Below are 24650 nucleotides of genomic sequence, written 5' to 3'. Positions count from 1 at the left end.
CTAAAACTTGTCATATTTAGTAGTATACCAAGATGCAGTTGGTAGGAAGTTACAAGAGTCCTATTAGAAATCCTTAAAATGCTTACATAGAAAATTGTAAGTTTTAAAGGATGATGTAAAATTAGTACACTAGAATAGCCATGTAATAATGCTGCTTTCCAAGGGCTGCTCCTCACAATATAGGGGTTTGGAAAACAAAACAAAACAAAAAAAACCACCCTCAGCAAAATCAGTATCTGAAAGATCTCTCGTGCAGCACGTTTTCAAGGCACTCACACTTAAATTATCTCACTTGACCATCACAGCAACCCTGTGGCCTAATTTCATGAATGGGCAAAACTCAGGACCAAGAGGTTAAGAGACTTGTCCAAGGTCACCGGAGTGAATCGGTGTGCAGCTACACCTAGAAGGGCACACTTCACCTGACTCCATCACCCAGGGCCTTCCCCAACTGTGGCACGATGACAGGAGACGGGCAGGGACCTCGCTCTCAGGTTTGTAACCCGCACTACCTCTGCCCTGCCAAAGGAGCGCAAGCCTGCACGCGAAAGCCGTGCCCGGCAGCTCGCCGGCGAGCAGGAAGTTGTAGCCGAGAAGGCCGGTCCCTCACTGACCACAGCCCGGGGCGCAGACGGGGCTGACAGTCGCGGCCCCATCCCCCCCCCCCGCGCCCCCGTGGTCCAAGCCGGGCTTCCCACGAGCCCCCTTTGCAGAGCCGGCGCCCGCCAGGCTGCCCTCGGAAACGTCTGAAAAGCCTCCCCGGGAGTTTCGCCCCCTCCTGGGCGCACAGAACGAGCTGGAAAGGAGCCAGAGGGCGGCGGGCCACCCGTACGGGCCATGTGTCCAGACCGTCACGCCCGCCTCAAGCCCGGCAGGCTCCCTCACGCCTACACCGCAGCCCGAGGCCCAGCGCGGGCATCGGACGCCGAGGTAACCCCGGGGGGCCGGCGGCACCACACCGCGGCGCCCCGACGTCGGGATCTCCGCCCCACCCCTCCAGCTGGGCCCCTCGGCGACGCGCTCCGCGCCTCGGGCCAGGCCCGGAAGGCTCGGCCTGCCAGTCCACCAGCCCGCCGCCGGTCCGGCGTCCTTACTTCATTGAGCTGTCTCTCCGCGGCCTCACGCAGGGCTGGATCCATGGTGCCCCGAAGGGCCTCGATAATGGTGTTGGGATCCATCGCGGCGCGGTGGGTCAAACCCGGGACACGGGTGCTACTGAACCAGGAATAGCGCCACTCACTGCGCACATGGACCCGCCGCGCTCCGCAGCGGCAACCGGCGCGAAAGGAAAGAGAAGCACCAAGGCCCCGGATAGAACCTCTTCGCCTCGCCGTGGAGGCGGGAGATGCCCCGGCCACTTCCTGTCAGGACACCCGCGGAGGGTCTTGGGAGATGTAGTCCGCAAACGCGGCCACAGCCCACGTGGCTGAGTCCCACAGAATAAAATCTTGCCATTCAGAACAGGGAAAGCGTTCAAACGTCATAGAAAGAAAATTGAAATAGCTATAGAGTTTTATTTTTTTATTTTTATTTTTGTTTTTAATAATATGCCTAGGGGATCTGATACAATGTGTGATGCAATCTGTTGTTATTATCTGCATAACTAAAGGCAAAATAATTGATTTGGGGTTGTTTTTTGTTTGTTTGTTTGTTTGTGTTGAGAATGAGGCTTGCTATGTAGCCCGAGCTACACTTGAACTCGGAGCAACACTTCTGTTTTAGCTTCCTGAAAAATGATTTGAGATGAATTTCTACATGCCATAAAAATATTTGTGCTCTGCCGGGCGTGTTGGTACATGCTTTTAATCCCAGTATTTGGAAGGCAGAGGCAGGAGGATCGCCATGAGCTCAGGGCCATCCTACACTACCGAGTGAACTCCAGGTCAGCCTGGGCTAAAATAAGACCTTACCTTGAAAAAAAAAAAAAAAAGCATGTATGCATATACACACACACACATACTCTGTAGGCTGGAGAGATGGCTTAGCATTTAAGGAGACTGCCTGCAAAACTGGACCCTGGTTCAGTTCCCCAATACCCACATAAACCAGATACACAAGGTGACAGGTGCATCCAGAGTTTGCAGTGGCTAGAGGCCCTGACACACCCTTCATATTCCCCCCACCCCCCCTTTTTTAGGTAGGGTCTTGCTCTAGTTCAGGATGACCTGGAATTCACTATGTAATCTCCGGATGGCCTCAAACTCAAGGTGATCCTCCTACCTCTGCCTCCCGAGAGCTGGGATTGAAGGCGTGTGCCAGCAAGCCCCGCAAGCTCTCTCTTTTTCAAATAAATAAGAGTACATTAATTTCTTTCTCATGGTACTAATGATCACAACCCAGGGTATACTAGGAGGCAAGTGCTACATTCACATCCAGTACATGGGATTTCCCTGGGGTTTTGTTACTATGCAGTTGGCTTTTAGGGAATTCAACTCCAGGCTTGCCATATGTAGGTGGGCACTCTACCTCTGAGTTATACCCCAATCTTCTGCCATATTTTTACAATTGTATGTGAATCTATGATCTCAAAATAACAACGTTAGTTAGAGGTTAGAGAGGTGGGTTAATGGTTAAGGCGCTTGCCAGCAAAGACAAAGGACACAGGTTCAATTCCCCAGTACCCACCTAAAAGCCAGATGGACAAGGTGGCCCATACACCTGGGGTTAGCAGGGGGTTAGACAGAGGCTCTGCTGCTCATGCACTCTCTCTCGCTCTCTCTCTCTCTCGGCCTTGAAAGTAAATATTTTTTTAAAAAAGGGGGGGCTGGGGAGATGGCTTAGCGGTTAAGGGCTCGCCTGTGAAGCCTCAGGACCCCAGTTCGAGGCTCAATTCCCCAGGACCCACGTTAGCCAGATGCACAAGGGGGCACACGCGTCTGGAGTTGGTTTACAGTGGCTGGAGGCCCTGGCATGCCCATTCTCTCTCAATCTCTCTCTACCTCTTTCTCTGTCTGTCACTTTCAAATAAATAAATAAATATAAAACAAAAAAAATTTTTTTAAAAAGGCTACTGGGCAGAGAGAGTGGCACATACCTTTAATTCAAATACTTAAGAGGCAGAGGTGGGAGGATTGATGTAGTTTCAGGCCAGCCTGAGACTACATAGTGAATTCCAGGACAGCCTAGGCTAGAGGGAGACCCAACTTCGAAAAACCCAAGTACCCACATAAAGCCAGATGCACAAGGTAGGGCATATATCTGTAGTTCTTTGCAGTAGTTAGAAGCCTTGGCATACCCATTCTCTCTCTCTCTCTCTCTCTCTCAAATAAATAAAATATATCATATATATTATATATATATATATATATATATATATATATATATATATATATTTTAAATTTTAAGTTGGGCTGGAGAGATGTTATAGAAGTTAAGGCACTTGTCTGCGAAGCCTAAGGACCCAAGTTCAATTCTTCAGGTTCCACATTAGCCAGATGCACATCGTGGCACATGCATCTGGAGTTCATTTGCAGTGGCTAGAGTCCCTGGCACGCCCATTCTCTTTCTCTCTCTCTCTCTTATAAATAAATAAAATTATTTTAAAAAATTTAAATTGAGTATGATCACATATGCCTGTAGCCCCAGGCTTGTAGGAGACAGAGAATGGAAAATCACAGGACAGCTCACAGCTCATCTAACCAGAAAAATAAAGGCGGTCCCAGGTTCAGTGTTTCAGTGAGAAGACTCCATTTCTTAATTTTTTTTTTGTTATTTTTATTTATTTATTTGAGAGTGACAGACAGAGAAAGAGGCAGAGAGAGAGAGAGAATGGGTGCGCCAGGGCTTCCAGCCACTGCAAACGAACTCCCGATGGGTGCGCCCCCTTGTGCATCTGGCTAACGTGGGTCCTGGGGAGTCCAGCCTCGAACCGGGGTCCTTAGGCTTCACAGGCAAGAGCTTAACCGCTAAGCCATCTCTCCAGCCCAAGAAGACTCCATTTCAAGGAAAATAAGGTGAGAGTGTGATAGAGGAGAACAACTGATGTTCTTCTGTGGCCTCCACACATGAGCACATAGTACCCATATCTGTACACACACATGCATACACTATACATATGCACACCACACCACTCATACATGTGCACATTCAAGAAAAATTGGATAAAAACTGAGATGCTGCAGACGACATTCAGGTGGTGCTGATTTGAATGTTTGTTCTTCCAAAGTAATATTTTTTTTTTCTCATCATCATAATCATTATTATTTAAGCTAAAGAATAGCTTGTTGTTTGGGAACAGGAACTCCAGTAAGAATACAAAGATTGACCTGAAGTGATGATGATCTTGGAGATAAACGAAATAGAGGGTGGTGCAGGAATGCAGATGAGAGATAATGTAGGTGTTGAGAGAGAACGGCAGTATCTCTGGAAATAAAGCTTATGGATCTTTCATATACCTCTCTCACCTCCCTTCAAGTCCTTCGCGCAATAGTTGCAAAGATGAAATAGTACTGTCTACAACCATCTTCCTGCAGGTGCAGCTAGCAGCCTCTCATTTCACACCTGCTATTTATCTCTCACTTCCTGCTCTAGGACTTGTGTGGTAGGCATCTCTGGATTCCTGTGGCCACCTGCTTGAGCACTTGCACGTGTGTAATTCAGAAGTACCCAGGAAGGTTTAAACCCACTGAGTTAACCCTTGACCAGTGAGAATAGGAATAGGCAGATAAAGGTTTTTCCATCCTCTTCCCTTAAATGACAGACTTGAGATGCGTTACACGTAACACCGTAAAGAGCAGGGGAGATACCCCAGCAGTTAAAGGCACTTACTGGCAAAGCTTGTTAACCAATTCAATTCCCCAGAACTCACATAAAGCCAGATATGAAGTGGCTAATGCAGCTGTGATTTCAACGCACCTGTACACCATGACATGCATGCCCATACACACATGCACACACACACACACACACTCATCCACACATGCATACATGCACACACAAGTAAAGAACAGTGGCTAACAGCAGAGTCCACTTTATAATGTCTTTTCTCTCTTTCCTGGTTCCTTCCTCAGAGTGTCCTTCACTATTGCTTTAGAGCCTTTGTTTAAGTCTGCTCTCAGGGAAAGAATCCTGGGCTGCAACTATTGTTAGAAGATGGTATTGGAAAGCAGATCAAGAAATGAATTGCATCATGTAACCCTAACATGGAAAGGAGGCATTCATGGCTCTTTATAGGTGGGGAAAGCCTCTGGCCCAAACCTTCAATTGAATGGATGAAAGACAGGTGGAAGGGAAATGTTGAGGTATGCAGTGACTGTGGCTCTTGAAGACTGTGGAGTGATGATGATTGTAAGGATTGTTGAGTGGGTTGACCTGTTATTAACATTAGAAGCATTGAAAGACTTGAAAATGAAAAGAGAAAAAAGGATAAGGCTCCATAAGTAAGAACAACTGCAGCTAAGTTCTGAAAATGAGAACACCTGGGAACACTGACCAGTCTGCACTTCCAGACTAGCCTCGAATTATACCAATCCTTCGAACCTCTGCCTCACAAGTGCTGGAATTAAAGGCACACCTATCACGCGCGGCTTCTGGCAGGATTACTAAGGAAGCACCTTTAACCACTGAGCAATCTCTCCAGCCAAAATAAAAAACTTTTCTTGGGCTGGGGAGATGGCTTAGCAGTTAAGCGCTTGCCTGTGAAGCCTAAGGACCCTGGTTTGAGGCTCGACTCCCCAGGACCCACGTCAGCCAGATGCACAAGGGGGCGCATGCATCTGGAGTTCATTCACAGTGGCTGGAAGCCCTGGTGTGCCCATTTTCTCTCTCTCTCTCTCAAATAAATAAATAAATATGATGTATTAAAAAAAAAAACACACAACTTTTCTTGACTTCCAGTTAAGATGGGAGCATAGGAAACATGCTAAAGCAGCTTAGGGGAGAAAAAGCCAAAAAATAAAAACCCAGCAAAATACACTCTTCTACTAAAAAGTGAGGTGTATGAGAAAGCATCAAGGATAACAGAGAAGTAGGAGATCCAGAACATCTAGAGCCCACAGAAGCAGGCGGAAGTGGCTCCCAGAGTGGAGGCACCAGGTCCGCGGGGCCACAGCCACCAGGCTCAGCCTGAGCCATAGGAAAAGCCAGGTGAGGGGATTCACCACTCGTGCTGGCCTGCTGGCAAACTCAAGAAACCCGAAGGGAGGACGACAGGGAAGAATGGAGGGGTAGCTAGTGAGGAAGAGGATCACCTGGACCAGTGAGAGAACTAGAGCCACCAGCCACAGCCTCCCCTTCCCAACTTTCCAGGCAAGCACCAACCAGCATCAGAGACCTGGGGAAGGGAGCTCACCTGCCCAGCACCCAGCACCAGCACAGGTGACCAGAGCAGTGATCCAGCGACCCAGCCAGCCTATCTGAGCCCACAGTGCAGCAAAGAAGGACCCAAGTGGGAGCGCAGCATAACTGAGATCAAAACAATCCCAAAAGGTAACTGGGATTACACAAGGTCAGTACCTGCCAAATAAGCCTGGCATATAGTCTTGAATCAGAAGTGCTAATCGTACCTTCCATGTCAAGATAAGTTATATGTTAAATCTGATGGGTAGTCTGATTTGCCATTCTTAAGAAGGCTATATTTGGGGCTTGTCATTTGTTGCTTCCTGATTAGGAAAGGGACTCACTTGGTCACAAGCTGACTTGGAACCCTAAATAGACCAGAAATCTTAGCCTCCCTAGTTGACAGAGTTAAGGATGTAGGGCAACACACATCCTAAGGAACTGTGACTTTGTCAGAGAATCTGGTTGTTATAATACCTATTCCTGCATAAATAGTCTGTGCTGTTTTTCATTGAAAGTGTACATTGTTTAGTTAAATTTTATAACCTGCCTGTATTTGCCCCACTCAGCCTACTTGAATACTCTCATAGCAGGCAAACCCAACATCAAGGGTGACTTTTGTAGATACTCTAAGAGTCTTAAGAGCCACCCCTAGCACCTTGAGTTCCTACCCTGAAGATGTATAACGTCAGATTGATTGATACATCTAATAATACGGCACCTAATTAGAAAGTATTAAAATCAAGACAATATAAATCTGCCAAAAATATTAATGCATCAGTCTCCAGTGAGACTGATTTAGAGGAAATGCCTGAGAAAGATTTCAAAAGAATTATTATAGATATGTTCAAAAAAACTACAGAGAAAAATCAAAGGAATCAAAGGCACAGGAAACATATTTAATGAAATAAGGAGGTCAATACAAGACATAAGTAAGGAAATAGAATTAATAAAGAAAAAACAGTCAGAATTACTAGCAATGAAGAACACAGTCAAGGAAATAAAAAAAACTCTGTAGAAAATCTCACCAATAGGATGGATGAGGGAGAGGACAGAATATCTAAGCTAGAAGACCAGGTGGCAGATCTAATACAGTCCAACAAAGAGAAAGAAAAACTTATAGAAAAGTATGAGTGGGAATTTCAAGATATTCAGGACACTATGAAAAGATCTAACATAAGAATTCAGGGTATAGTAGAAGGAGAAGAATTTCATTCCAAAACCATAGTAGGCATTTTCAACAAAATCAGAAAGAAAACTTCCCCCAAATTGGGAAAGAGATGCCAATGCAGATACAGGAATCCTTTAGAATACTGTTGTGGTTTGAATAGATGGCCCCAATATATTCAGTTCTTTATTGCTTGTAGTTTGCATTCTGCAGCCACCTGGCTGGAGGCAGTGTCACTTGGGTGGATCTTTAGGTGTGGTAGTGGGTTTCAGATTTCAACCTAAAGGTATGCAAAGTGTGCCTAGCTGGAGTTCCTGAAGTGTGCTGTGGCTTTTGACTTTTAGGCTTGTGTTTCTCTCTGCTTGGTCCTGTGAAAGCAGGCCAGTTTCTTCCACCATTATGGAACTTCCCCTGGATCTGTAAGCTTAATAAATATTCCTCGCTCCATAACTGTGTCTAGTCTGAAAGTTCATCTCAGTGAACCTGAAGCTATCTGCTACAAACACCAGACACAAAACCTGGAAAGATTCTCTCCTAGCCATATTATAATTACATTACCAAACTTAAAAACCAAAGAAAATATATTTAAATCAGTTAGAGAGAAAAATCAAATTACATACAAAGGCAAGCCCATTAGGATCACAGCCGATTACTCAACACAAACTTTCAAAGCCAGAGGGCTTGAAATGATATATTCCAAGTTCTGAAGGATAACACCTGTCAAATAAGGTTACTTTATCCTGCAAAGCTATCCATTCAAATAGACGGAGGAATAAGGACATTCCACAATAAAAGCAGGCTAAAGGAATATTTGAAGACAAAACCAGCTCTACAGAAAATACGTGAAAGGATCCTCCATGCTGAAGAGAAAGAAAAGCACACATATAAGGAACCTAGAAAAAACAAACCATACTCAAATACTAGTTAATACACGAGAGCAAAGATAAAACCAGAAGAACTATAAAACAAAAAAATTACAAAATAAATGCACACCTTTCAATAATAACTCTTTATATCAATGGTCTAAATGCCCCAACCAAAAGACATAGGTTTGCAGACTGGGTTAAAAAGCAGGATTCTTTAATTTGTTGCCACCAAGAAACTCACCTTTCTACAAAGAATGGACACTATCTTAGGGTGAAAGTTTGGAAAATGGTGTTTCAAGCAAATGGGCCTAGGAAACAATCAGGGGTTGCTATCCTAATATCTGACAAGGTAGACCTCAGTCCATGTTAGGAAAGACAAGGAAGGTCACTTTATGCTGACTAAAGGAACACTCCAACAGGAGGACATTACAATCCTAAACATATATGCAACTAACATGGGGGCTCCCAAATTCATCAAACAAACACTATTAGAACTAAGGTCACAGATAAAACCAAACACAGTGGTAGTGGGTGACTTCAACACCCCACTCTCATCAATTGGCAGGTCATCCCGACAAAAAACAAACAGAGGCATCTGGATTAAATGAGGTCATAGGGCTGGAGAGATGGCTTAGTGGTTAAGCACTCGCCTGTGAAGCATATGGACCCCGGTTGGAGGCTCGGTTCCCCAGGTCCCACGTTAGCCAGATGCACAAGGGGGCGCACGCGTCTGGAGTTCATTTGCAGAGGCTGGAAGCCCTGGCACGCCCATTCTCTCTCTCTCTCTCTCTCTCTCTCTCTCTCTCTCTCTCTCTCTCTATCTGTCTTTCTGTGTCTGTCGCTCTCAAGTAAATAAATAAAAAAATGAACAAAAAAAATATTTAAATGAGGTCATAGAACAAATGGAACTAACAGATATATACAGGACATTTCATGCAAATGCTGCAGAATACACATTCTTTTCAGCAGCATATGGAACATTCTGTAAAATAGACCATATATTAGGATACAAAGAAAATATTAGTAAATACAGGAAAATTGAAATAATTCTTTGCATTTTATCCGATCACAATGGAATCAAACTACAAATCAATGGCAAGAAAAGCATAGAGCATACAAAAAATCATGGAAACTAAACAATAAACTACTAAATGATGAATGGGTCAATGAAAAAATCAAGAAGGAAATCAAAAAACTCATAGAGTCAAATGATAATGAGAACACAACATACCGAAACCACTGGGACACCATGAAGGCAGTCCTAACAGGGAAATTTATAGCTTTAAGTGCCTATATCAAGAAATTAGAAAGGTCCCAAGTAAACAACTTACTGCTTCACCTTAAAGCCTTGGAAAAAGAAGAACAAGGCAAACTGAAAATCAGTAGATGGGAAGAAGTAAAGATTAGGGCAGAAATTAATGAAATGGAAATTAAAAAAAATCCAAACAATCAATGAAACAAAGAGTTGGTTCTTTGAAAGGATAAACAAGAATGATAAACCCTTAGTAAATTTGATGAAAAGAAAGAGGGAAGAGACACAAATTAATAAAATTAGAGATGAAAAAGGCACCATCACAACAGATATGAGAGAAATTTAAAAAAAAAATCATGGGGACATACTATAAGAACATATACTTCACTAAGTTTGAAAATCTGAAAGAAATTGATGATTTCCTTGATTTGTATGACCTACCTAAATTAAATCAAGATGAAATTAACCACTTAAATAGACCTATAACAAGTATGGAGATCCAAGCAGTTATCCAAAATCTCCCAACTAATAAAAGTACAGGTCCAGATGGATTCACTGGCGAATTTTACCAGACCTTCAGGAAAGAAATAACACCACTGCTTCTTAAACTTTTCTATAAAATAGGAAAAGAAGGAGTCCTACCAAACTCCTTCTACAAAGCCAGCATCACCCTGATCCCAAAAGCAGGCAACAATACAACAAAAAAAGAAAGTTATAGACCAATCTCCCTCATGAACATAGATGCAAAAATTCTCAACAAAATATTAGCAAACAGAATACAATATATCAGAAAGATCATTTGCCCCGACCAAGTAGGCTTTATCCCAGTGATGCAGGCATGGTTCAATATTTGCAAATTGATATATGTAATACATTATATAAATGGACTGAAGGACAGAAATCACATGATCATCTCATTAGAGGCAGAGAAAGCATTTGATAAAATCCAACATCCCTTCATGATAAAAGTCCTACAGAGACTGGGAATAGAAGGAACATATCTCAATATAATAAAAGCTATTTATGACAAGCCAACAGTCAACATATTACTAAATGGAGATAAACTTGAAGCTTTTCCACTAAAATCAAGAACAAGCTAAGGGTGTCCACTGTCCCCATTTTTATTTAATATAGTACTGGAAGTCTTAGCCAAAACAATAAGGCAAGAGACACACATAAAAGGGATACAAATTGGAAAGGAAGAGGCCAAGTTATCATTAATTAATTAATTTTTAATTGAAGATGACATGATTCTGTACATAAAGGACCCTAATGACTCTACCAGCAAACTGTTAGAGCTAGTAAACACCTATAGCCATGTAGCAGGTTACAAAATAAACACACAGAAATCAGTAGCCTTCATATATGCTAACAACAAACACATAGAGGATGAAATCAGAGAATCACTCCCACTCACAATTGCATCAAAATAAATAAATAAATAAATAAATAAATAAATAAAGTACCTTGTAATAAACCTAACTAAGGAAGTGAAGGATATCTACAATGCAAACTTCAAAACCCTCAAGCTAGAAATTGAGGAAGACACTAAGAAATGGAAAAATATCCCTTGTTCTTAGATCAGAAAAATCAATACTGTGAAAATGGCAATCTTACCAAAACAATCTACACATTTAATTCAATCCCCATCAAAAGTCCAGTAGCTGAGCCGGGCGTGGTGGCGTACGCCTTTAATCCCAGCACTCGGGAGGCAGAGGTAGGAGGATCGCCGTGAGTTCAAGGCCACCCTGAAACTACATAGTGAATTCCAGGTCAGCCTGAGCCAGAGTGAGACCCTACCTCAAAAAAAAAAAAAAAAAAAAAAAGTCCAGTAGCTGAGAAATCGTGCTGGAGCTGAGCTGAAAACCTCCTCCATGTAGACCTGCTGACAGAAAGCTGGAAAAAGCCACGTTGCATGCAGTTCAATGGGAGAGGGAGAAATCACCAGTGAAGATACTTAACAGTGGACACTGCAAGCCTTATGTTTGGCCACCCAGGCCAAATGAGCCAATGGGTGCAATAGTGGCACATCTGTTATTGGGGAAACCAACTGCCATCAAATTTGACTGGAGGCCCACACCATGGGAGGGAATACACACCCCTGATACTGAAAACCTATAACAAGGGTAGTCTTGAGCCCTAGGGGTGTAACATATGCTGCTGTCTGGCTAAATGTATGTAGTATGCTCACTAAACTGCCCAGTAAACACTTCTCTTAATGTTAATACCCATATGTTAATGCTACTCTCACTTTTGGTTAGAGAACCTTCTCTTCAGATGGCAGTGACCTTGGGATAGCTCAGAAGGCACCTTGGTGCTGCGAAGAAGTGACAGAGGAGTGCTTAGCATTGAAACATCTCTATCACACCTTCCAGGGCTCAGGGTCTATTGCTGAAGAGGTGGCGGAAAGAATGTAAGAGCCAAAGGAAGGGTAGGACTCCTTACAACGCATTCCTCCACACACAAAATGGCCTGGATATCCATGACCTCACAGTGCCTGACACTACCTACACAAGACCATCATAAGAGGAGGAAAAGATGATGACATCAAAATAGAAAAGAGAGGGGACTGGGGAAATGGCTTAGTGGTTATGGCATTTGCCTGTGAAGCCTAAGGACCTGGGTTTGATTCCCCAGGACCCATGTAAGTCAAATACACAAGGGGCACATGTGTCTGGAGTTCATATGCAGTGGCTAGAGGCCCTGGCATGTTCATTCTCTCTGTATGTCTCTTTCTCTCAAATAAATAAATAAAATATCTAAAAAAGAGAAACTGAGTTGGGGGGAGGGAAGAAATTACCATGGGATATTGTTTACAATTATGGAAGTTGTCAATAAAAATAAATAAATAAATTAATTATTTTTTTTTAAAAAAAGTCCAGTAGCATTCTTTACAGAAATAGAAAAAAAATCCAAAAATTCATTTGGAAGCACAAAAAAATCTTGAATTTCTAAAACAATTTTGAGCAACAAAAATAAGCTGGTGGTACCATCATACCTGATTTTAACCTATACTACAGAGACATAGTAACAAAAAACAGCATGGTACTGGCACAAAAACAGACATGTAGATCAAGGGAACAGAATAGAAGACCCAGATGTAAGCCCGGGTAGCTATAGCCACCCGATATTTGACAAAAATGCCAAAAAATACTCATTGGGGAAAAGACAGCCTCTTCAGCAAATGGTGCTGGGAAAACTGGATATGTATCTGTAGAAGGATGAAAATAGATCCATATCTCTCTTCATGTACAAGAATTAAATACAAATGGATCAAAGACCTTAGTATCAGACCTGAAACTCTGAAACTGATAGAGGAAAAAGTAGGGGAAACCCTTCAACATATTGGTCTTGGCAGAGACTTTCTGAATATAACCCCAGATGCTCAGGCAATAAAGCATAATGGCTGGGACCTCATGAAATTAAAAAGCTTTTGTACAGCAAAGGACACTGTGAATAGAGTAAAGGGGCATCCTACAGGATTGGGAAAAAATCTTTGCCAGCTATACATCTGACAAAGGATTAATATATAGGATATACAAAGAACTCAAAAAATTAAATAATAAGAAATGGAACAACCCAATTAAAAAAATGGGCTATGGGCTGGAGAGATGGCTTAGCGGTTAAGCGCTTGCCTGTGAAGCCTAAGGACCCCGGTTCAAGGCTCGGTTCCCCAGGTCCCACGTTAGCCAGATGCACAAGGGGGCGCACGCGTCTGGAGTTCGTTTGCACAGGCTGGAAGCCCTGGCGCGCCCATTCTCTCTCTCCCTCTTATCTTTCTCTCTGTGTCTGTCACTCTCAAATAAATAAAATTATTTTAAAAAAATGGGTGTGGTGGTTTGATTCAGGTGTCCCCCATAAACTTAGGTGTTCTGAATGCTAGGTTCCCAGCTGATGGATATTTGGGAATTAAGGCCTCCTGGAGGGAGTGTATTGTTGGGGGCAGGCTTATGGGCTTTATAGCCAGTTTCCCCATGCCAATGTTTGGCACCCTCCTGTTGCTGTGTCCCACCTTATGTTGGCCAGGGGGTGATGTCCACCCTCTGCTCATGCCATCCTTTTCCCCTGCCATTGTGGAGCTTCCCCTCGAGCCTGTAAGCCAAAATAAATCTCTTTTTCCCAGAAGCTGCTCTTGGTTGGGTGATTTCTAACAGCAATGCGAACCGGACTGCAACAGTAATGTGGTACAGAAGAGTGGGGTTGCTGCTAGACACCTGACTATGTGGCTTCGGCCTTTTGGAGCTGATTTTCAAGAGGAATGTGGCAGGATCTGAAACCTTGGCCTAAGAGATGCCTTGCAGTGCTGTAAGTACAGCTTGATGGACTATTATGGTCAGAGCTACAAGACCTGAATGCAGTAAGAACTATGGACTGTGAGGTTTGGCTTATGAGGGTGAGAAAGAGCTTTGCCTGGACTGGGCTAGTAGTTTGTGTGAGGAGCTTGCTTTTATGCCCGTGTCCTGAGAAGTTGTGCAGGGTTGCTTTGCATAGAAATGAACTGGTGTGTGCAGAGGGATATGGCACAGAAAGAAAAATCTTTGGGTGAACTGTTGCCTGTTCAGCTGCAACTGAGAGATTACAACCTCTAAGATTGGGCTAGCTGACCTGCGCTGGGGCAACAAGAAGAATGTAGACTCTTTTGAAGGGGCCCCAGTGCTCAAGGAGTGTCCTGTTCTTCAAAGTCTGCTTTATTCCCCCCTGGATTAACAAATTGGCACTCTACCTGGTATCGTGGAGTATAAGAAATGCTGGAAAGAGGGTCATTGAGTTTGCAACACGGTCTTGTGTTTTGGAAATGGCCATGGGCAGTGTGAAGCGGGTCTGCTGGTTGCCTGCATGGAGACCCCATGGGGCCATGAGGATGAACCGTGGCTTGCTGTGGAGACCCAGTGGAGATGCCGGAACCATGAGATGGCTGCCGAGGAGCTGCCGGCCCCGATGAAGTTTCCCAGGATTGTGAGTAGCCTAGCTGGAGGGGCGGAATTGGAATGCCAGAGACTTGTTGATCGAACTTGAAGATTTGTCACTGGCTAGAGTTGCTGTACTTGAAGCTACAGAGTTTGATGTTTGCCCTGGTTGTTTTAAGTCTTGTATAGGTTGAATGTTTCTGTGCTATGCCCAATGCCATCTATTGCAGTGTGAATACTTATTCTGTGCCATTATGGGTTTTTTGAGGTTATTTTTTGGTATTATGGCTCAGTTAAAAGATCTTGGACTATGGAGATATATGAACATCATTGTGATTGATAAAAACTATAGGGACTTCTAAAGTCAGACTGAATGCATTGTATTTTACGTCATGTATGGTTATCAGTTTATGGGGGCCAGGGGCGGAATGTGGTGGTTTGATTCAGGTGTCCCCCATAAACTTAGGTGTTCTGAATGCTAGGTTCCCAGCTGATGGATATTTGGGAATTAATGCCTCCTGGAGGGAGTGTATTGTTGGGGGCGGGCTTAAGGGCTTTATAGCCAGTTTCCCCATGCCAGTGTTTGGCACACCCTCCTGTTGCTGTGTCCCACCTTATGTTGGCCAGGGGGTGATGTCCACCCTCTGCTCATGCCATCCTTTTCCCCTGCCATCGTGGAGCTTCCCCTCGAGCCTGTAAGCCAAAATAAATCTCTTTTTCCCAGAAGCTGCTCTTGGTTGGGTGATTTCTAACAGCAATGCGAACCGGACTGCCACAATGGGCTATGGTGCCTCCCAAGTGCTGGGATTAAAGACACGTACCACCACACCTGGCTGTATTATTTTATTAGACAGAGAGAGAGAGAGAGAAAGGCAGACTCCAGATGCATGCACCACCTTGTGCATCTGGATTACATGGGTTCTGGGCAATCAAACTTGCGTTTGCAGGCTTTGCAGGCAAGTGCCTTAACTGCTAAGCCATCCCTCCAGCCTTGTCATTGGGTTATTGAAAGCTGCAGACTTAGTGATTACTCTGTTAATCAAATCGAGTACAGGCTGAGCATTCTTCATCCAAAACTCTGAAATAAAAATTGCCCCCAAATCTGAAACATTTGAGTATTGACATGATGTTGCAAGTGAAAAATTCTCCACTTGGTTACATGTGAACAGTTACAGTCAAAATACAGGCAAACCAAAACACTGTATATAATTACCTTCTGACTAGGTGTATAAAGCATACATGAAACACAAGTGAATTTCAGGTTTGCATTCGGGTCCCACCTCATATATATGATGTATATATATGCATATATATGATATATCACATATATGTCGGGAGCTGCAGGGGAGCTGCAGCTGCTCTTTGACTTCAGGAGCTACAAGTGGTCTTTACTCTCTTAACACAAAGGCCTTATCCTACAGCCTAGGTGAGAAGGCAGCCCAGGTGAGATGACGCCAGGCATTATTTAACATGAGGCATAGGCACCTGAGTTCTATCTTCCGTATATAAGCTTGTGTCTGCCTGAATAAAACTGAGCCTTGATCAGAAAAAAAAAAAAAAAAAAAGGGCTATGGAACTAAATAGAGAGTTCTCAAAAGAAGCAATACGGATGGCATATAAACATCTAAAAAATGTTCTACGTCACTAGTCATCAGTGAATTGCAGATTAAAACTACACTGAGATTCCATCTCACTCCTGTCAGCTTGGCCACCATCATGAAAACAAATGACCATAAATGCTGGGGAAGATGCATAAAAAGAGAAACCCTTATAGACTGTTGGTGGGAATGTAAACTGGTCCAGCCACTGTGGAAATCAGTGTGGAGGTTCCTGAGACAGCTAAAAATAGATCTACCATATGACCCAGCTATAGCACTCCTAGGCATATATCCTAAGGACTCGTCTCACTACCTTAGAGATACTTGCTCAACCATGTTTATTGCCGTTCTATTCACGGTAGTTAGGAAATGGAACCAGCCTAGATGTTCCTCAACTGATGAGTAGATAATGAATATATGGCACATTAACACAATGGAGTTCTTCACACGGGTAAAGAAAAATGAAATTATGAAATTTGCATAAAAATGGATAGATCTGGAAAGGATTATACTTAGTGAGGTAACCCAGGCCTAGAAAGCCAAGCGTTGCATGTTCTCTCTCATATGTGGATCCTAGCTACACATGATTGCACTTCTGTGTGAGTAACAGAGTCCAATAAGCTAGAAAGGACACATAACGGGAATAGAAAGGGGGGGGGGGTTAATAGGATGGTATTGTATATAGGTAAGTAGCAGAACAGATTAATGGGGGTGAAAATGTCTAAGTGAGGTCAGGGGAAGAGATTGAGTAAAGGAAAGGTGGAGGGAGGCTAAACAAAATCTAAGAGGATATAAATAAATCATATGGAAACTTACTTTTTTGGACAATGGAATACACAGGAGCCATAGATTGTTACTAGAAAATTTTCAGTGCCAGGGATGGGATACCTTCCAGTGAGTTGTTGGGCAGGGAGGTTCCTGATGTCCCTCCAAAATTACAGGCCATTGCTGAGGCCCTTGGTTTCCCACCAGGAATAGATGGTAAGACCCTATTGCTGAAGACTCCACATATTTGGGCTTCAAGATCACTGAGAAATCCTGCTAGAGTTGAGCTGAAAACCTTCTCCATGTAGACCAGCTGACAGAAAGCTAGAAAAAGCCATTCTGCATGTAGTTCAATGGGAGAGAGAGAAATCACCAACGAAGATACTCCACAATGGACACTGCCAGCCTTATATTTGGCCAAACAGGCCAAATGAGCCAACTGGTGCAATAGTGGTATGTCTGTTATGGGGGAAGCCAACTGCCCTCTAATTGAACTGGAGGCCTACTCCCTGGGAGAGAATACATCCTTGATTCTGAAAACAGGGGTAGTCATGAGCCCTAGGAGTGTAACGTCTGCTGCTGTTTGGCTAAATGTATATATTATGCTCATCAAACTGCCCAGTAATGTTCATACCCTTATATTAATGCTACTCTCACTTTTTCATCAGAGAACTTTCTCTTTTCAGATGGCAGTGACCTTAGGATGACTCAGGAGGCATCACAGTGCTAAGAAGAAGTGACAGGAGTGCTCAGCAGTGCAATAGCTCAACCACACCTTTCAAGGCTCAGGGTCCATTGTGGAAGAAGTGGCGGAAAGAATGTAAGAGCCAAAGGAAGGGTAGGACTCCTTACAACGTGCTCCTCCAGACACAAAATGGCCTGGATATCCATGACCTCACAGTGCCTGACTCTGCCTATATAAGGCCATCATAATAGGAGGAAAAGATCATGGCATCAAAATAAAAGAGAGACTGATTGAGAGGGGGAGGGGATATGATGGAGAGTGGAGTTGCAAAGGGAAAGTGGGGGGAGAGAGGGAATTACTATGGTATATTGCTTACAATCATGGAAGTTTTTAATTATAAAATATAACAAGTTAAAAAAAAACTTTTCTTTCAGCCAGGCATGGTGGTGTAGCTAAAAATAGATTTACAGTATGATCCAGCTATACCACTCCTAGGCATATATCCTAAGGACTCATCTCACTACCTTAGAGATTCTTGCTCAACCATGTCTATTGTTGCTGTATTCACAATAGCTAAAACCAGACTTAGGATGGTTTTGTTTTGTTTTGTTGTTATTTTTTATTTATTTATTCATTATTATTTTTATTATGTATTGTTATTATTATTATTATTCTGGTTTCTTGAGGTAGGGTCTCACTGTAGCCCAGGCTGACCTGGAATTCTCTATGTAATCTCATGGCATCCTTGAACTAGCCCAGGCTGACCTGAAATTCACTCTGTAGTCTCAGGCTGGCCTTGAACTCACAGTGATCCTCCTGGCTCAGCCTCCTGAGTGCTAGGAATAAAGGCATGTACCACCATACCTGGCCTGTTTTAATTTTTATTTATTTTCTTGAAAGGTGGAGAGAGGGTGGGCATGCCAGGACCTCTTGCCACTGCAAACTCCAGACACATGTGCCACTTTGTGTATCTGGCTTTACATGAATATCGGGGAATTGAACCTTGACCATCAGGCTTTGTGAGCAAGTGCCTTTAACCACTGAAAAATCACCCCAGCACCTATTTTTTGTTTGTTTGTTTGTTCTTTTTTTCTGATTTATTTTTAAAGACAGAGAGAGAGAGGGAGAGAGAGGGAGAAAAAGTGTGAGAATGGATGCACCAGGGCCTCTAACCACTACAAACTAACAACAGATGTATGCACATAGGAAGTTTACTTGGGATCTGGAGAATCGAACCTGAGTCCTTAGGCTTCACAGGCAAGTACCTTAACTGCTAAGCCACCTCTTCAGCCCTTATTAATTTTTATTTTTATTTTTATTTTTGTGGGAAAAAGGGTTTATTTTAGCTTACAGACTCAAGGGGAAACTCCATGATGGCAGGGGAAAATATGGCATGAGCAGAGGATGAACATCACCTCCTGGCCAACAGATGGACCAGAGCAACAGGAGAGTGTGCCAAACACTGGCAAGAGGAAACTGGCTATAATACCCATAAGCCCACCCCCAATAATACACTGCCTCCAGTAGGTGTTAATTCCCAAATCTCCATCAGCTGGGAACCTAGCATTAAGAATACCTAAGTTTATGGGGACACCTGAATCAAACCACCACATTCCACCCCTGCCCTTATTAAATTTTTAAAACACATTTATTTATTTACTATTTGAGATAGATAGAAAGTCAGATAGAGAAAAAGAGAATGGACACCAGGGCCTACCCACTGCAAAAGAACTCCAGATGCATGCAACACCTTGTGCAACTGGCTTACATGGGTCCTGGACAATCAAACCTGGGTCTTTTGGTTTTTGCAGGCAAGAACCTTAATTGCTCAGCCATCTCTCCAGCCCATTTAAAAAATTTATTTATTTATTTATTTATTTGAGAGAGAGAAAAAGGCTGAGACAGAGAGAGAGAGAGAGAGAGAGAGAGAGAGAGAGAGAGAGAGAGAATGGGCATGCCAGGGCATCCAGTCACTGCAAACAAACTCCAGATGCATGCATCCCCTTGTACATCTGGCTTACCTGGGTCCTGGAGAATTGAAGTTAGGTCCTCTGGCTTTATAAGTAAGTGCCTTAACTACTGAGCCATTTCTCTAGCCCATATTAAAATTTTTTATTTACTTAGCTGGGTGTGGTTGCACATGCCTTTAATCCCAGCACTCAGGAGGCAGAGGTAGGAGGATCACCATGAGTTTGAGGTCACCCTGAGACTACAGAGTGAATTCCAGGTCAGCCTGCTTGGGCTAGAGTGAGACCCTACCTCAAAAAACCAAAACTAGGGCTGGAGAGATGGCTTAGCGGTTAAGCGCTTGCCTGTGAAGCCTAAGGACCCTGGTTTGAGGCTCGATTCCCCAGGACCCACATTAGCCAGATGCAAAAGGGGGCGCATGCATCTAGAGTTCGTTTGCAGTGGCTGGAAGCCCTGGCATGCCCATTCTCTCTCTCTTCTCTCTCTCTCTGTCTCTCTCTCTCCCTCTCTCCCTCCCTCCCTCCCTCCCTCCCTCTTTCTCTTTGTCTGTCACTCTCAAATAAATAAATAAAAATACACACACACAAAAAAAATAAAAGATATTGGCCTCGAACTCATGGTGATCCTCCTACCTCTGCCTCCTGAGTGCTGGGGTTAAAGGTGTGTGTCACCACACCCAGCTATCTCTTTTATTTTGATGTCATCATCTTTTCCTCCTAATATGAGGGTGTTGTGTAGGCAGTGCCAGGTACTGTAAGGTCATAGATATCAAGGCCAGTTTGTGTCTCGAGATTGCATTGTAAGCAATCCTACCGTTCCTTTGGCTCTTACATTCTTTCTGCCCCCTCTTCCACAATGGACCCAGAACCTTGGAAGAAGTGACAGAGATGTCTCAGTGCTAAATACTCTATTATCACGTCTTCTCAACACTATGGTTCCTTTTGGGTCAACCCAGTGATCACTGCCACCTGAAAAGAGAAGCATCCCTAACAAAAAGTGTGAGTAGCATTAATACATGAATATTAAAGTTAAGAAAAGTGCTTACAGAGTAGTTTGCTGAGCATAATATATGCAGACAATAGCAGGTGTCGTATCCCTAGGGCTCATGACCTTCCCATCATAGTGTTTTGACTAGGTTTTCAGTTCCAGGCATGTATGCCCTCCGTGGAGCTGGCCTCCAGTCCAATTAGAGAGCAGTTGGTTTCCCTCACAACAGATACGCCACTTAAGGCTTACAGTGTCCACTGTTGTTTATCACCACTGATAACTTCTTTCTCCCTTAGGGCTGCATGCAACATAGCTTTTCCCAGCTTTCTGTCAGCTGGTCTACAGGGAAGAGGTTTTCATCACAGCTCCAGCTTGATTTCTCAGTGTCCTTGCAGCCCAAGAACGTGAAGTCTCCAGCAATAGTGTCTTACCATCTATTTCTGGTGGGAAACCAAGAGCCTTGGCAACGGCCCATAATATTTTGAGGGCATCAGGGACCTCCCTGCCCAACAACTCACTGCAAAGTATCCCATCCCTGGCACTGAGATTTGTCTATTAACAGCTGGGCATGGTGGTGCCTTTAATCCCAGTGCTTGGGAGGCAGAGGTAAGAGGATGGCCATGAGTTTGAGGCCACCCTGAGACTACATAGTGAATTCCAGGACAGCCTGGGCTACAGCAAGACCCTATCTTGAAAAAAATGTTTAAAAAGTTGAGATTTGAGCCAAATGTGTGCTGGTGCATGCCTTTAATCCCAGCACCCAGGAAGTAGTGATAAGAGGATCACCATGAGTTTGAGGCCACCCTCAGTCTACATAGTGAAATCCACGTCAGCCTGAGCTAGAGTGAGACCTTACCTCAAAAACAAACAAACAAACAAACAAGTTGGGATTTTGTCCATTAATAATCCATGGCGGGCTGGAGAATTGGCTTAGCGGTTAAGCGCTTGCCTGTGAAGCCTAAGGACCCCGGTTCAAGGCTCGGTTCCCCAGGTCCCACGTTAGCCAGATGCACAAGGGGGCACACGCGTCTGGAGTTTGTTTGCAGAGGCTGGAAGCCCTGGCGTGCCCATTCTCTCTCTCTCCCTCTATCTGTCTATCTGTGTCTGTCGCTCTCAAATAAAAAATAATTAAAAAAAATAATCCATGGCTTTTGGGCTTGATAAATGTAGTAAATTTTTTTGCTTGTTTTTATTTTGGTTTTAGTTTTTCAAGGTAGGGTCTCATACCATCCCAAGCTGACTTAGAATGAACTATGCAGTCTCAGGTTGGCCTCAAACTCACGGAGATACTCCTACCTCTGCCTCCCGAGTGATGGCATTAAAGGTGTGCACCACCACACCCCGCTCTTTTTTCAAAGATAGATTTTTATTATTATTTATTTCTTTGAGAGAAATAGACAGAGAGAGAGAGAGAGAGAGAGAGAGAGAGAGAGAGAGAGAATGAGAATGGTGTGCCAGGGCCTCAAGTCACAGCAAACAAACTCCAGATGCATGCTCCCCCTTGTGTATCTGGCTTACGTGGGTCCTGGAGAATTGAACCAGGGTCCTTTGGATTTTCAGGCAAATGCCTTAACCACTAAGCCATCTCTCCAGCCCTCCTTTTTAAAAAATATTTTAACCTTGGAATAAACCTAACCAAGGAAGTACAGAATCTCTACAATGAGAACTTTAAAACACTCAAGCGAGAAATTGCAGAAGACACTAGGAAGTGGAGAAACATCCCCTGTTCCTGGATTGGAAGAATCAATATTGTGAAAATGGCAATCTTACCAAAAGCAATCTACACATTTAATGCAATCCCTATCAAAATTCCTAAGGCATTCTTCGTGGAAATAGAAAAAACAATCCAAAAATTCATTTGGAATCACAAAAAAACCTCGAATATCTAAAATAATACTGAGCAACAAAAATGAGGCTGGTGGTATCACCATACCTGATTTTAACCTATACTACAGAGCCATAGTAACAAAAACAGCATGGTACTGGCACAAAAACAGACATGTACATCAGTGGAACAGAAAAGAGGACCCAGATGTAAGTCCAGGTAGCTATAGCCACCTGATATTTGCTAAAAATGCCAAAAATACTCATTGGAGAAGAGACAGCCTCTTCAGCAAATGGTGTTGGGAAAACCGGATATATATCTGTAGAAGGATAAAAATAGATTCTTCTGTCTCTTCATGCACAAGAATTAAGTCCAAATGGATTAAAGACCTTAACATCAGACCTGAATCTGAAACTGCTAGAAGAAAAAGTAGGGGAAACCCTTCAACATATTGGTCTTGGCAAAGACTTTCTGAATACAACCCCAATTGCTCAGGCAATAAAACCACAGATTAATCACTGGGACCTCATGAAATTACAAAGATTTTGCACTGCAAAGGACACAGTGAAAAAAGCAAACAGGCAACCTACAGAATGGGAAAAAATCTTCGCCAGCTATATATCTGATAGAGGATTAATATCTAGGATATACAAAGAACTCAAAAAGTTAAATAATAAGGAATCAAACAAGCCAATCAAAAAATGGGCTATGGAGCTAAATAGAGCATTCTCAAAGGACGAAATATGAATGGCATATAAGAATCTAAAAAAATCTACGTCACTAGTCATCAGGGAAATGCAGATTAAAACTACATTGAGATTCCATCTCACTCCTGTCAGATTGGCCACCATCATGAAAACAAAGGATCATAAAGGTTGGTGGGGATGTGGAAAAAGAGGAACCCTTCTACACTGCTGGTGGGAATGCAATCTGGTCCAGCCATTGTGGAAATCAGTGTGGAGGTTCCTAAAACAGCTAAAGATTGATCTACCATATGACCCAGCTATAGCACTCCTAGGCATATATCCAAAGGAATCATCTCATTTCCTTAGAAGTACATACTCAACCTGGACCTCCGCACCACGGCAGCTCCCCGGGTCCTGATTCTCGTGCCCTCCTGAGAATTAGCCGGGCAGGTGCAAGCTGTGGCCCAGTCATTGGGCAAGTCCTTGGGCTGGCAGGTGTGGCAGACAGCGGGACATCATGGCATACGCAGGATTAAGCTGCAGCTGTCCAACAGCGGTCGGCAGATGTTTGGGATCACTCCAGGGGATCTGTGGAAGACTCTGAAAAGTCGGTTCTTCAGCTTGGAGCATCTCTCCTTCATGGTGTTGAATGAAGAGGTCACACTGCTGGATGAAAGCTTGCTGAAACTGGTGGACTACATCTTGGAGATAACCCATACTGCAGAAGGCCCAGATGACTTACAAGACCCCTTTAACCCCAAAGCTCAGTTAGCGCTGGTGGGAGCTACATTCTGACTGTAAGCCAAGTGCTGAGTGAAGTTGCTAACCCAGAGTCTCAGTACCGTCACCAACTCCAAGCTCCACTTCATCGGGCCTCATGTCCGACAGACGTTTATGAAGCTAAAGGGAGCAGAGAAGGTTGAGAGTTGGTGCAGATCCTCAAGCAACGTGATGAGCACATAAGACTGGACCCTCGAGAACCATCCTGGTGTTCTGCGGCAGCTCCGGCACTGTGAACTGGCTAGGCTATATTCTGGATGACCCCAAGATCCAACATCTAAGGCTACAAGGGCAGATGCCAGCTGCCATGAGGGAAGGGGTTTTCCAGTGCTTCCAGAAGGGCTCCCAAGACATCCTTGTTTGCACAGACACAGCTTCTCGTGCCCTAGACAGCTCCGGTGTGGAACTGGTTGTCAATTATGACTTTCCCCCTACCCTGCAGGGTTATATCCACAGAGCAGGAAGGGTGGGCCATGTGGGGAGCGAGGTGCCAGGGAAGGTCATCAGCTTTGTGACCCACCCCTGGGATGTGAGCCTGGTTCAGAAGACTGAGTTGGCAGCTCGTCAAAGAAGAAGCCTTCCAGGACTCGCATCCTCAGAGACCCTTTGCCTTAACAAGCCTGATTTTGGTTTGCTTCAATGTAATGTTAGATCAGGAATCTTGCTGAGGTCCCAGGTGGATAATTACACTTGTCAGTAGAAGATACTGGATTACTCTGAGGGCATTAGAAGCTGAGCAATGTGAGTTTTTTACAGTACTAAAAAATATGGTGGATTTTTACTTTATATCATGTAATGATTTCTAACAATAAATGATTTGTTTTGAGAAAAAAAAAAAGAAGTACATGCTCAACCACGTTTATTGCTGCTCAACTTATAATAGCTGG

The 24650-nt window shown here is 43.7% G+C and overlaps 1 protein-coding gene and 1 pseudogene across 1 annotated transcript in view; one reads left to right on the top strand and one right to left on the bottom strand.

The window, feature by feature from the left end:
- Ipo7 (importin 7) overlaps positions 1–1345 on the bottom strand; it is a 59526-nt gene extending 58181 nt beyond the window's left edge. Inside the window, exon 1 of the mRNA XM_045145326.1 lies at positions 1095–1345. Coding sequence (XP_045001261.1) covers positions 1095–1178 — 84 coding nt within the window. The 5' untranslated portion in view covers positions 1179–1345. The remainder of the gene's footprint in view (positions 1–1094) is intronic.
- LOC101606013 lies at positions 1248–24387 on the top strand (annotated as a pseudogene).
- The last annotated feature ends 263 nt before the right edge of the window (positions 24388–24650 follow it).

The sequence above is a fragment of the Jaculus jaculus genome, chromosome 3 (genome assembly GCF_020740685.1).
Source record: "Jaculus jaculus isolate mJacJac1 chromosome 3, mJacJac1.mat.Y.cur, whole genome shotgun sequence".
In the NCBI taxonomy this organism is placed as follows: Eukaryota; Metazoa; Chordata; class Mammalia; order Rodentia; family Dipodidae; genus Jaculus; species Jaculus jaculus.
The sequence above is the reverse complement of the archived record's forward strand: the minus strand, read 5'-3'. Positions and strand labels throughout refer to the sequence as shown.